A 14,878-nucleotide genomic window follows, 5' to 3' on the forward strand; every position below is an offset into this window, starting at 1 on the left:
TGACTGTCGTAAAACAAGTGATTGCTTTCAACTGAAAGCAATTTCAGGGATGCCATATGTTTGTGTTCTGCCGTGTACCTTTTCATAACAATCTTACACTGTGCTCACCAAGGGGGTTATATTATTTTGATGGAATTTGAATTCTGTGTGATATTGATATCAATGAATGTGCGGTTTATTCTGTAGTGTCTGTACTTTTACTACTTGCAGGGTAACATCTATAAAAAGTACAAGGTGCAAACAATCTTTCCGCCATGATGAAGACCTGGCGAGGTCGAAACCGGTCGATGTTTTTTACTGAGATGCCTGATTAAATAAAGGCTTTTAAACCTACTCCATCTCAGAGCGCCTGAAGAACTTTTTTACTTTTGTTATGGCTCATCTTCAAGAGCACCGTACGGTCCTCTGGATTTATTGGGAGTGCCAGATTGTGAGCATCTCTTCTTTTACATGCCTTATATTAATCAGGGACAACTCTGAAAATCACATCTGTGCTATTACACTGAAGAGTCCAGTCATCTTATTGAAATGAAGGATACATTAGGTTGGCACAGGTGGTCATCACAAGATGGCGTACTGGAGTTTTCAATGAATCTGCTGGCTCTGCCTTGATAAAATCCTGTAGCCAGAGAGATCAGAAAATAATTGCTGTCACACATACACCTCTGTAAATTGCTCTGAAATGACTGAAAGTTGACCATTAACCAGTCTCCATACTGACCAGAATAACAGTCATAAGCTCTAGTTTGCGAGAGAAGGTGTAGGCTCGATTCTTCACACACTTGCTGATGGCTTTGGCTATGAGGCCAACACTTTGGATCAAACTCAGTTTCATAGTCAGGTCCTGGATTAGGGCAACACAAACACAAATGCAGGTGGACAAAATACATAAAGACAATAGACATACAAAACAGGCAACGGCATATACAGACATATACAGATTAAAAAGATTTAGGTCAAGAGGAAATGAAAGCTGAAGAGGATTAGATGACAGCATTTTCCAGGATAGTATCAGGAATGCAAACAGGTGCACTGAAGCCTCGGTTAGCAGACACAACTCTGTGAACAGCTATTGATTAAATCAATCAAAGTGAAATTGCAGATGGATCCTCCATGTCGACGGATGGAGAAAGGTAGTAAATTAGACAAAAATGAGAGGAGATCAGTTCAACACCAAAGCATCTGCAGGCTCTGGCACAAGTACTGACAGAGGAGCCCGAGGCCTGGACACATGAGGAGCTGTTAAGATTCAGCAAAAACTTCCAAAAACCCTTTTACACTGAGGGTGAGTCATCGCTGAGAGATTAAAGAACAATCCACAATTAAGCAATCAAAGAAGAAAAGCAGAAGCAAGAGAGTGTAGATCACTGGGAGCTCGAGAAATCTAGTTGTAAATGTTTGGGTTGAGTAGATGTTAACGTAAAACAACGAGGCCTTTCAATACTCACAGCACAGTAATCATATTACTGGTTTTATATTACTGGCCACTTATTTAAAACCAATGACATGTTTGCTAGACAGTGTTTTGAACACTGCATTTAAAGTGATAAACTGTAGCCCAGAGTACCAAACATTCACTCTATCAGCCAGGTAACAGTCAAGGTTTCTACTGTAGCTTGACGGAGTGATTTTTCAGTGCATAAAATTGGTCATGACTGGAATCCACTGTAAAAGACTCAATTCAAGCTGGTCATAGTTTCCATCAGTATGGGAATTACAAGCATTTAAACTTTTTAGTCCTACATGCAACGACTGATACTCAAAATATATGGTGGCATATCACTTAAAACTACATTTCAACAAACTGTACTGCAGCAATTAGTCATCTTGCAAGATTTGTAGTTCTTGGTTTTGTTCTTAAAGCTACAATATAACTTAATGTAGAGAAACATTAAATACAACTTGAGCTGGTTTACTTGGTAATAACAGTACATGTTCGAAAAGTAACATACAGTCCTCTAACTGCATTTTAAATTCAAAGGGTTCCTCCACTACAATAATTAATTTTAATGATAAAATATATAATTGAGATACAGTAAAGGGAAAGCTTTAAGTTAAGCTGCTTTGTTGTATCAAGCTTTTAGTGACATGATCACCACATGAACAGAAGGAACATTTCAAAGAGCAAGAAAGGAGAGGAAGATGAAAGGGAGGAAATAGGAAACGTTAACTGGCAAGGATAAAAGACAGAGAAATGCATCCCTGATATTCCAGTGACGATACCTTTGTCTCTACTTTTATCCCCAGAACCTGTATGAAATAGAGGTGAAAAAGTCATGAGCTCACATACAAACAGTGCGGTTACCTGCAAGTTTAAAAGACCCCCTCCAGAGACATTTTCATTACCATAGAAATACTCTGCTTGAAAAATATGAAACCTAACAAAGTTTTTCCACAAAACAGTTCAACCAACCCAAGACAAGGGGCTGAAAACATGTCTGGCTTTTGCCCTTCACCGTGTTGTCCTAATGAGTCGAGGTACTGCACACTGGCTGCTGCTTCACCTGATAGACCGGTGAAGTGCATCAGGATACAATGGCAGAAGAGAATATTGAAGAGATTCAGCTGTACTGAGCCTCATTCAGACCCAGACTCTGATCTGAGTTAGTTGTTCACTAAAACTGACTACTGAGAAAGTATGGCTGGTTCTCGTTTTGTTTTTGTGTAACATTAGTTGTCAGCTTGTAACTGGTGGTGACCATAGCCACGTTGGGTTTACGCTGTTACATAGCATTAACTGTATAAAACAGGTCTAAGCAAAATGTGTAAGTGTATTTACAGTACAGGCTGTGAGAGTTTGACAAGATGTCAGCATGTCTTTATTTTTCTGAGTTGATCCAAAATGTAATCTAGTAACAGAGACCAAGGAGACTTGGGTTATTAGCAGCAGGCTAACTATTGGGACTCAGTCAGGTTGCTTACCAGGGAGCCATACATAAACAATGGTATGTCCTGTATGCACTAGTTAAATAGTTAGTAAATAGTGGGAAAAGCTCCAGGGTCCACTTTATATCCAAAAACTGTGCACTCCAGCATATTTGCTGTCAATAAATGAAACTTTCACTCCCCCTCCTGGTCACTATAAAGTTTGTTCTAGCTCTTCTGAAACAGGAGATTTTAGGGTTCTCACCGCACCCCTGTAATCTGCAGATATTTGCATGGTCAACCACAACTGGCTGTCAAACACTGTGTTGCAGTGTATGTTGCTGACTCAATAACAGGCATGTTGTGACTGAAACAATGTGTCATCACTTCATTCCAAGAATCTGTAGGTACCATATTTAAAAATATGATTCCTGCTCTATTAGTGTCCATCTGTAGCATATCATACCAGGGACGTACGCATGGGCCCTCTTTGTGGACTTCAGCTCAGCATTCAACATCATCATCCCGGACATCCTCCACTCCAAACTAACCCAGCTCACCCGTTGCCGGCCCCCACCTATCAGTGGATTACATGCTTTCTGACAGACAGGAAGCAGCAGGTGAGGCTGGGGAAACCCACATCCAGCACCCGGACAATAAGCACAGGTGCCCCCCAGGGATTTGTGCTCTCCCCTCTGCTGTTTTCACTCTACACCAATGACTGCATCTCGAAGGACCCCTCTGTCAAGCTCCTAATGTTAGCTGATGATACAATGGCCATTGGACTCATCCAAGACGATGACAAGTCAGCCTACAGACGGGGGGTCGAGCAACTGGTCCTGTGGTGTAGCCGCAAAAACCTGGAGCTGAACACGCTCAAAACAGTGGAGATGACAGTGGATTTCAGGAAGTTTCTTCCCCGAGGCTGTCACCTTGATGAACACTTGAACACTTGACCCACGACAGTATGACTGTTAATGACTTAACCCTCAGTGCAATACCTGTAAATATACCTTGTACTTATCCCATTTAACAATGAACATTACTTTGTCTGCATTGTTTTACTGCTTATTCTGCATGTTTGTTGCTTGTTAATACTGCTTATTTTGTTATATTACACAGCCTTATGCTGGTTTACTGTTTACTTGCCCCTTGCATGAGGACACACCTGGCCAATAAAGCTGATTCTGATGCTTAATGGATGCTTTATATGAGCTGTGTCAGCACTTTAATTCTACACCGTAAACATATTTGCACTGGCATTCACTTTCCATTACAGGTAGCCCTGTTCTTTATACTTAAACAGATTTTAAATCATCAATGTTAAACACCACATTTATAAAAATCATAATTTGGACATGACTTGCTTGCTCACTGCACATGAAATCAGATCTGAGCTTGATCAGCTAAAATGCACCAAAAGACCTTAACAGTGTGCCAGCTTGTGCTTCGTGGATCGTCTGATCACTTCAAGGACAGAGCAGTGTGTGACTGTCATTATGATGTTCTATGGTCTAAACTAGATACTACAACCCTTGTTATTATGTACAAACTCTAAACACCACTCTACAACAACACAGTCTCCTATGTTAACCCTGCCATGTTCCCTCAAAATTTACAATGCCAAATCAGAAAAAGTTGGGACATATGTAAAATCAAGATTAAACTGAAAATAGTGATTTGTAAATCATCTATGTCCTGTTTTACACCGAAGACAATACAGCAGCACATTATTTGATGTGATACCTCATCAGGTTTATTCTTTGTGCAAAATAAACACTCACTTCAATTTTGATGCTGCAACACCTGTTTCAAATGGAATCATCATTTCATTGTTTTACCTCACCGCAAGCTCTGAACTGCAACGGTGCCAACTTTGTATGGAATGTGCTGCAGGCATCAGAATTGAAGTGAGTGTTTATTTTGCACAAAGAATAAACCTGATGAGGTATCACATCAAATAATGTGCTGCTGTATTGTCTTCGGTGTAAAACAGGACATAGATGATTTACAAATCACTATTTTCAGTTTAATCTTGATTTTACATATGTCCCAACTTTTTCTGATTTGGGGTTGTACATTACCTTAGTATTGAAGTGTTTACTGATGCAGCACAGGATGTCTTGATCAATGCGGTTCAGTATCTTTTCTGGAGGTGCGTTCAGAGCCACGTGACCATAGCACAGGATCAATGTGCTTTTGACCTTCTCTACCTCAACCTCATTACGATCCTGAGGAAAGAAAGCAAAGGAGAGAGAGACACAGTTTAAAACAGAGCTACTGTCACATGAATAGCCAGACAAAGCCTCTAGTAGGTGTTTGTAATCGTTAGTTCTTTGTACTTTCAGGAGGTTGAAGATGCTTGGTGACTTCTTGAAGGCATCTGATTTTCCAAACTCATGTAGTTTGGCTAGAGTTCCCTCCAAGTGGCTGTTGGCACACAGGCCGACGCCCATTGCAACTCCCTGACAGATACAGATAAGAGAAACCAAAAGTTAGACAATAAACTTGCCCAGGTATGAAAACTTTTTTCCCCCCATAAACCTCATCACCAAAGAAACCATGACAGAACACCTCAGGTTTCAGACAGACAGTACCTCTCTTTCGACAGCGTCACTGTGTCGTGCAGTGAGGAGGACTTCCTGCAGTTGTTTTTTAACCATCTCATTATTGAAACACTGTTGAAGAGTCACTCCTATACACTGATACAGAAAACTCTAGAGAGGGGAAAAAAATGAAAATTATATTATCATACACTGTTTGTGTTACTTTACTGTACAGTACTATTTCCCTATCTGTGTTCCCAGTCAGTGTTTGTCAGCTCTCAGACTGGGACCACTCATTGGGTTGGAAAAGCATATTTGGGGGTCATGAAATGACTTTCACGTTAGCAGACATAGAACCTGTACTATAAATATATCCTTTTTATGAAGAACACTAACTGTATGTAACAGTGTTCAAGGTTTACACTTGAGGTTAGCAACTCAAAGCAATAAATAAACTGATTTAATGTCACTGGACAAACGTTGACAGTTATATCAAAGCAACAGTTTGCAATAAGCTGATCTTGATGTGTGGGTGAAATAAAGCTGGTGGAAGCACTTACTTTTTCCTCTAGGGCGTTGTTATATGTGGAGAGATATCTTGTTGCCTCAGCTGCCAACTGACACACCCATTTGTCATCATCAATAGTAGTCAGGGTTTTAGACAAGAGCTGGAGACATTTATCACATTTAGAATGGCTTTTAACTGAATCAAGTCAGATTTCAAAATCAAAGCAGATATAATCCCTCTGTATGAAAAAAGAGGCCTCTCTAATAGATTAAACCTCCCTAACAATTGATGAGCATCATTCAGTCTACTGCCACTGATTATGGGATCAATGCAAAATAAATGGGAATTATTAAGATGTATTTGGGGGAAAAGGTAAATTCATCTGTATCCATTACCTCCATATTTTGGCTTTATTCACACGCAAGACATAGATGAAATGTGAATGGGGTATTACTCAAGTATAGAAAACCCACCTTCAACAGCTTTCCTTCCCAGTGCTTCTTATCCAGGCTCTCTGCTGTTGACTCTGGAAACAACAACAACAATAACAACAACACGCTGTTGGATTACTCTACTAGGGGTATTTACTAAGGCTTTGTAGCTCATTTTTTGGCACTAAACAGCAAAACTGTGTGTTTTCATATTTACCAAGGAGTTTAGTGCCAGAGAAACAGAAGAAAAGCGGCATTGCAGGATTCTGCACGTTTGGTCTCATGCAATATGTATTTTAAGGCATTCCCGTTCAGAGACACAAAAATCAGAGAGGAGAGAATAGAAATTCATACACATACTCTCAGTGTCTGATTTGCCACTGCAGCAACAGAGGGAACTGCGGCTGAAATTTACTGTCAGGAGAAAGCATGTGTGAAATTTTCTGCCCTGTTGTCAGTATGGCACCTGTTAATCATCCAAGATCTTTTCAGAGTTAAAAATACGTTTGAGGAGGGACACCTTGTTTGTAAATCGTATCGCTCAACAGAGGATAATGTGAGCGACTTTTACAGGCTTTCAGGTCGGACACTGCTTCAATTACTCAACAAAATAAAAGATGATTTGACTGGCAGGAGACTAGGTGACTGCCATTCTGGAATATGTTTACTAGTTTTCAAACATATTAATGTTCAGTCGCTGTAAATTTACAATATCTCCTCCTTTCTCTTAATCTCTCGGCCCCCACGTGCTCAATACAAGCACCGAGTCCATATAAGCGGCCATGTATTGCAGGTGTACCCGTTTACATCATTGGTAAATATGCGTCTAAACTGAAAAACCGCAGTGCTGACGGTAATTTGTGACAGATTTACTAAATATCCCCTATGGGCCTTACAAATCCCCAAATGTTGTAAATGAAGTCCAGTCAGTATAATATCAGTACAGAAAAGCCAGGTTCTCAATTAGCGAGAGAAGTGAAGTATCACTGCAGTGACAGAATATCTCCATACCCTCCAGTTTAGATAGCAGAGGAGGAATCTCTTTCTCCCAGAGAGCCTCTGTCTTGGGGTGAATGTTTACACTGAGAATCTGAAGGAGAGAGAGGGATGGAGCTCCATGACCTCTGCTACTGAACGGGAATGCAGCATTCACCTGGGACACGTCGACACAGACCAAACAGACAGACATTTAATTCATTCACGTTATAAATGATAGAGAAAATATCTCAACTTAAAGATGGCACATTTTATTTATTTACAACAATAATTTTAGCAAAACAGCAGTACACCTGAGTAACATGATAAAGATTAGCAAACTCTCAAAGCCTCACAACCAATTAGCAGATTGTATCAGGAATATCAAACAAAGTAAGACTTGACAACTAATAATCATCACTGATTAGTAATTAGATCAATCCAGGAGTGTCAGTGGATTAATTACAATGACAGTGTGTCGTTCCAGTATCTGACCGGACTGAATGATTAGTGAGCCTTTAGTCTAAATACTAGGGACAAAGTAGGTGTACTTTAGCCAACAATTTAAACACACTGGCCTGTGTGTGTAAAAGTACAACACACTACCGCAGGGTATTACAGTACACATGTGGCTGTACTTACCAGCAGTCTGATTGTTAGAGTTTGAGGAGACGGCAGATTAACTGGAGGAGAAAGGAGAAGCATATTTAGCTTGAAACTGTTGATACAGAACAGACTAATTTTCAGTGTGCAATAATTCATTTGCTTTTTTTTCTTTTTATAATTTACACCTATTCATGACTGGTGTGGACACATCAACAGATAACGTCCATATAGCACCTGCTCGGTTAATGTTCCTCCTACCTTCCTCTGTAAAGTCTATGTTGAAACTGGGCTCCTGGTTGGTTTTCTTCTTGTTGCCCAGCACTATCAGACTCTTACACAGAGGAGTGGTTGCATTGTTGTACTGTGAAGGAGTCAGATAGTACAGCAGCTTGGGCCATAGCACCTGCACATGACAAAATACATTAAGTTTCAGAACGTATTAATCTTTCTCACACACCCGATGGACAGCAAGCGCTGTTCAACTGACAATCATTTAACCCCAAGTACTTCGTTATAAAGCTCAAGCTTCAAAAATATGAAACTGTATCAGCAGATCAAACAGATGTCTCGACAGGCGGAGACTATACATACATCAGCAAGCTGTCCAACAGTGGTGGTCAGGAGATGAAGGGTGTTGTCACACATTGCTCTTAGTGACTCATTAGTCACCTCCTCTGGATCAGTGGCTTTTTGGTCTGGCTGGAGACACACGGGCACATACACCGATTGAAATGCATATTCACTTTCTTTAGCAGCCAATCTGCAATTCAGAATGTTGGATTTTGAATGTTTAACATTTGAACAAAAAGCATTTAAAATCTCTGTGTGCAATTTCTTTAATCTAGGGAGTTATAAAAGGCTTTGGCTTGTGCAGGTATGCAACACCTGTGCACCACATCAGTTGTTACACTGACTGAACCTATGAGCTGATTAAGTATTTAAGTTGATCTGTACATTTGATCTTGCACATTTGTTTTCCTTTTGTCATTTTAATGGCTTTGTTTAAGCATGAGATGAAAAAAAAAAAGAAATCACTTTTGCTCATCCCATTACCTCCCTCTGCAACCTGTAATACATATAATCACGAAAACCAACTACACTGAACAAAATTATAAACGCAACACTTTGGGCCATAGCACCTGCACATGACAAAATACATTAAGTTTCAGAACGTATTAATCTTTCTCACACACCCGATGGACAGCAAGCGCTGTTCAACTGACAATCATTTAACCCCAAGTACTTCGTTATAAAGCTCAAGCTTCAAAAATATGAAACTGTATCAGCAGATCAAACAGATGTCTCGACAGGCGGAGACTATACATACATCAGCAAGCTGTCCAACAGTGGTGGTCAGGATGCCACACCTGTGAGGTGGATGGATTATCTTGGCAAAGGAGAAGTGCTCACTAACACAGATTTAGACAGATTTGTCAACAATATTTGAGAGAAATAGGCCTTTTGTGTACATAGAACAAGTCGCAGATCTTTGAGTTCAGCTCATGAAAAATGGGGGCAAACACAAAAGTGTTGCATTTATAATTTTGTTCAGTGTATATGAGAATATACAGAAACTGATGAAATGTTTGACAATTTCCACACATATAAACTTCCTAACTTAACAAAACAGCTAAGAAATGTACCCAGTTACCTGATATGTGTCGGGTAAGGCACAGTGTTGAACTATGAATCGAACCAATAACTCCCCTCCCTCTAACTCCAGGTAGCCGTGATGAGCCATTGCACTGATAACCTGGACCACGCACTTCTTCACCTGGGTAACAGACAGGGTCAGACACAGTGTAGGCTGTAATTATGTCACATCATGGAACCTATTTGAGTCACATACTGTGTGTGTCTGCGTGCATCTTACCTTATTGCTGTGGTCAGCCATTGGTTGTCTAATACTGGCCAGAATCAGCAGCTTCTTACCCTCCATTGTCGACGCTGCAACACACACACACACACACACACACACACACACACACACACACACGAACACTTTAATAACTAGATAACAAAAGACAGTTAACCAGAGGAGGATTATGTAGACCACGCAACTGTGCTCACAGTTAATACAATGATCTAATTCAGGGCACACTGAACATCTTATTTTTAACTTTTCTAATGACTGATGTGTGTGGAGTGTGAAGAGATAAGTTGAACTGGGGAGTGTATGTCTCTGCTTGTTCCTCACTGGCGGAGTTGATGAGGTGGCGGAGGACAGCCAGGCAGCCCATCCTGCTCCGCTCATTACTATTCTCCAACTTCTGAAGAACGAATATAACCAGCCGGTCTGGGAATGACTTTGCTAGAGGAAAAAAAGTGACAGGATAACTGAGGAAATTAAAATGTGAAATATAGAGATGTTCACGAAAACACAAAAATTAAGGACAACACTGGAAACACAAGCCCATCCAGAGAGAGTGGGAGAGAAGATTGTGACACTTAACAAGATTATCTTGTGGAGGACACCAAGTCTGGCATGCTAAGTGGATGAATCTCATTATGGCTCTTGTGACTCCATAGAACTAAAACAGACAGGCCTAATGCTGTCGGATGTTACCATTAACTTAACTTTGTCACCACAGACTTTACATGACAATCTTAAAAATCTGCACAACTTAATGTAGTGGCAACTACATTCAATAAATACCATGCAGATACACTCATAAACACAAGCACCCAGTGAAGAGCTTTAGTACCTAGCAAACTGAAGCAGCGCAGAACCTCATTGTGGTTCTTGACTGTAGGAGGGTTGTTGTAATCGACAGGAGCGGACACCTGGGGGGAAACAAGGGAAATCTTACACTGTTCTGTGTTACAGTTGTGTCAGTTTGTGCACCCTCGAACATCATTATATGCCAGAATAATAATGAACAAAATAATAGTAAAAGTGGTGTTCAAGAGAGCGGTTTATTACACAGACTCTTTTTATAAAACCAGGGCACACATTAAGACTGCCAAGTACAAGCACAGTCACCTACTTGAGGTGCATGAACTGGAAACAACTTTAAGTGCTGGAACACCGGCACTGTAAAATTCTAGTGAAACACATTCCAGATCACAAATACAAATCAGTGGTTACGTCATTGTGGTAAAATGTTGCAACAGTCAAGGCCTCAGTCCAACTGTCAGCTGAGTCACAAGGTTATGAAAGCATCTGACTACAGCAACTCTCAGCCAGTTATCTGACACAAGAAAGTAGCATAAGGTGAATTTAAGACCAAAACAAACAATCGAGTCTATTCTCTATGAAACACAAGGACTGGATTACAGCTGGTGTGAGAGCAACTTATGCCAAAATGAGGTAACTCAATTTGCAACAGTGTTTTTATAATTAACAATAACTGTGTGTTTCAGAAATGCCAAAACATTAGGCAATCAAGGACACAAGGCTTAAAGCAAGGAAATGTTCTGTGCCTGAAATGTTAAGTTGGCACAAGGGGCGGGGTTTCACACTTGCTACAGTCAAAATGTGATGCTCAGTACTGATGAATGAAATGAAAACCAATGACAAATTATTGCCTTAAATACAACTAACATATTCCCGGTGCTTTATAATTGATATTGATCAAATTTGTTTCATTTTATATCATGCATACAGCATGATATTTGCATTTATTTCTCTGATTGTGTTGTTGAGGAGTAGGCTACTTGACCCTTAGTGAGGTGGAACCACTGTGCAGCAGTGATGTCCCAGGCCAGAAGTGGCTAAAACAGGAGTGTAGCCAAAGTTAGCTAAGAAAGCTAAGTGTGTGTGTGCACGTGTTTTACACAAAATTAACAATTTGATCATTAATAATTTATTGCTTAACTGTACCACCCTTCTCCAAGTCTGTGCCCTAGGCCCCCAGCATGGCCACCCCAAACAAAACTTTCTAGATCCACCCCTGAGCATAGTGTGACGACAACTGAACGTGAATGAATACCTACTGTAGGTTACTGTTACACGCACAAGCAAAACAAATTGAAGATACTGGTCTAAGATAATTAAAAACACAGCCTAGCAAGTTGTAGCCTTCGAGCCACATGGATGATGGCTGTGCCCATACCGCGACCCGTTTCAGACAGACAGGACCATCAAATATAACCATTTCTAAATGCGGATGGTCACGTTAACTTTAAAAGGTCCAAATAGGAAAAAAAATGCATTATCTACTCACCCTGTCCTCAGTCGGAGATTAGTCTGGTAATATTATTATTAAGTCTGAGCACAATTTCAAAACCATAAAGAATATCCAGTACACCTCTTTAAAACTTTTCCTTTTGTCTCCAACATCGTACGGGGCATAACTGACCTACTGTTGTCAAATGATGCCAGATTAGTCCAAAAGACCATGACAATATGAAAACAAAACAAATAGAATATCCTATCGATTTTCAAATCAAAAACATCCTCGTGCCAGAGAACTTTAAGTCTTGAGGACATGTTTTCCTTACACAGTGAGGAACAGAAGTATTTGAACACCCTGTGATTTTGCAGGTTCTCCCACTTAGAAATCATGGAGGGGTCTGAAATTCACATTGTAGGTGCATTCCCACTCTGAGAGACAGAATAAAAAAAAATTCAGGAAATCACATCTGTATGATTTTTAAAGAATTCATTTGTCTAGCACTGCTGAAAATAAGTATTTGAACACCTGAGAAAATCAGTGTTAATATTTGGTACAGAAACCTTTGTTTGCAATTACAGAGGTCAAACGTTTCCTGTAGTTCTTGACCAGGTTTGCACACACTGCAACAGGGATTTTGGCCCACTCCTCCACACAGATCTCCTCTAGATCTGTCAGGTTTCGGGGCTGTCGCTGAGCAACGCGGAGTTTAAGCTCCCTCCAAAGATGTTCTATTGGATTGAGGTCTGGAGACTGGCTAGGCCACTCCAGAACCTTGATATGCTTCTTACAGAGCCACTCCTTGGTTATCCTGGCTGTGTGCTTCGGGTCGTTGTCATGTTGGAAGACCCAGCCACGACCCATCTTCAATGCTCTGACTGAGGGAAGGAGGTCGTTGCTCAAAATCTCACAATAAATGGCCCCACTCATCCTCTCCTTAATACAGTGCAGACGTCCTGTCCCCTTCACACAAAAGCACCCCCAAAGCATGATGTTACCACCCCAATGCTTCACAGTAGGGATGGTGTTCTTGGGATGCAACTCATCCTTCTTTTTCCTCCAAACACGACGAGTGAAGTTTAGACCAAAAAGTTCTACTTTGATCTCATCTGACCACATGACTTTCTCCCATGCCTCCTCTGGATCATCCAGATGGTCTTTGGCAAACTTCAGACGGGCCTGGACATGTGATGACTTGAGCAGGGGAACCTTCCGTGCAATGCATGATTTGAAACCATGACGGCGTAGTGTTCTACCGACAGTGACCTTTGAAACTGTGGTCCCAGCTCTCTTCATGTCATTGACCAGCTCCTCCCTATCGTTCTGGGCTGATTCCTCACCTTTCTCATCATCCGTGATACCCCACGAGGTGAGATCTTGCATGGCGCCCCAGTCCGAGGGAGACTGACAGTCGTCTTTAGCCTCTTCCATTTTCTAACAATTGCTCCAACAGTTGATCTGTTTTCACCAAGCTGCTTGGCAATTGCCCCATAGCCTTGTGGAGGTCCACAATTTTGTCTCTGGTGTCTTTTGACAGCTCTTTGGTCTTGCCCATGGTAGTAGTTGGCGTCTGACTGACTGTGGGGTGGACAGGTGTCTTTAAAGAGCTCAGACAGGTGCTACTAATTTAGATTAATGAGTGGAGTAGAGGTGGACTTTTTCAAGGCACAGTAACAGGTCTTTGAGAGCCAGAATTCTTGCTGTTTCTCAGGTGTTCAAATACTTATGTTCAGCAGTGCTAGACAAATAAATTCTTTAAAAATCATACAATGTGATTTCCTGAATTTTTTTTTTTATTCTGTCTCTCAGAGTGGGAATGCACCTACAATGTGAATTTCAGACCCCTCTATGATTTCTAAGTGGGAGAACTTGCAAAATCACAGGGTGTTCAAATACGTCTGTTCCTCACTGTACTTGCCCATTTCCTAACCATAAAAAGTGCACATTGTCTTATAGTTTCTGCAGCTGTGTAACAGTCTGCTGTAGACAAGCATGCGTTTACTGTATAAGTATCTGTGTCATACGTCAGTCACTTGATTTATTTGAGGCAAGATTAAAGCTGCAGTATTTATTTTAGTAATGTGTACCTGTTGGTGTAGCACGAAGAGTACACTATCCAGTTGTGTCTCCAACACCCTGCTGCCCATGTCGACAGAAGCATCAAGTACTTGGCAAAGACTCTGAGTGGAGGCAACAAAAAGGGGGAAGAAAAAAGTTTATCTTCCAACAGATGGAACAGCTTTAATAGTTTACTATATGATGTCAAAGCTCAAAGACAGATTTCGTTCCTATAAAAACCCAGGATGCCAGTTTGATACTGGATGATGCTTGGCCTGCTGTTAAAACATGATTCATATTACCAAATTCAAAACCATAAAAGTCCACCTCACTGATGCTGCAGTCCATACCCACCTTGCTAATGATGTAGTGCTCACTGTTTTTCTTGTAAAGGGACACAATGGCAGGAATGAGTTTGGGAATTTGCTCCTCCAGTTTATCACTGGCCATCAAGTGGCACATAGAGCCCACTGCCTCAGCCACCGTCAGCCTCAACTAGAATACACAAAGACAGGATGCCAGGTGACGAGCATGACAGAGATCAGGTGACACAAAATCCATAACAGATCAACTAGGTTTGTGCAGATTATGGGAAATTAAGAAGTGGAACATTACCTGCTGTTGTCCAGAGTTTGTGTGTGTGTTTTTTTTTAATTTTATCTCCTCGTGCGGTCTGGACATTCTGTGTGCATGCATACTCCCCTTTGAACCAAGTTGTGTCTGTCATTCCAGTGAACCGTTGTTAATTAGGTCTTATGTCGTGTATAATGCAGC

At 40.9% G+C, this 14,878-nt stretch overlaps 1 protein-coding gene across 4 annotated transcripts in view; it reads right to left on the reverse strand.

The window, feature by feature from the left end:
- mroh1 (maestro heat-like repeat family member 1) overlaps positions 1–14,878 on the reverse strand; it is a 29,046-nt gene that overhangs the window by 9,240 nt on the left and 4,928 nt on the right. For 3 of the 4 annotated variants that reach the window (XM_020596641.1, XM_020596643.1, XM_020596645.1), the window contains exons 8-25: positions 14,459–14,599; positions 14,134–14,226; positions 10,637–10,715; positions 10,129–10,242; positions 9,805–9,878; positions 9,583–9,705; positions 8,523–8,630; positions 8,190–8,334; positions 7,968–8,008; positions 7,362–7,503; positions 6,393–6,445; positions 5,972–6,079; positions 5,463–5,582; positions 5,208–5,330; positions 4,950–5,096; positions 2,224–2,250; positions 722–844; positions 540–619 (exon numbers count right to left, since the gene is read on the reverse strand). In XM_020596641.1, the coding sequence (XP_020452297.1) occupies positions 540–619; positions 722–844; positions 2,224–2,250; positions 4,950–5,096; positions 5,208–5,330; positions 5,463–5,582; positions 5,972–6,079; positions 6,393–6,445; positions 7,362–7,503; positions 7,968–8,008; positions 8,190–8,334; positions 8,523–8,630; positions 9,583–9,705; positions 9,805–9,878; positions 10,129–10,242; positions 10,637–10,715; positions 14,134–14,226; positions 14,459–14,599 (1,841 nt within the window). The remainder of the gene's footprint in view (positions 1–539; positions 620–721; positions 845–2,223; positions 2,251–4,949; positions 5,097–5,207; positions 5,331–5,462; positions 5,583–5,971; positions 6,080–6,392; positions 6,446–7,361; positions 7,504–7,967; positions 8,009–8,189; positions 8,335–8,522; positions 8,631–9,582; positions 9,706–9,804; positions 9,879–10,128; positions 10,243–10,636; positions 10,716–14,133; positions 14,227–14,458; positions 14,600–14,878) is intronic. The other variant, XM_020596644.1, reaches the window with a different exon arrangement.

This window comes from Monopterus albus, unplaced genomic scaffold, assembly GCF_001952655.1.
Source record: "Monopterus albus unplaced genomic scaffold, M_albus_1.0 scaffold31.1, whole genome shotgun sequence".
NCBI lineage: Eukaryota > Metazoa > Chordata > Actinopteri > Synbranchiformes > Synbranchidae > Monopterus > Monopterus albus.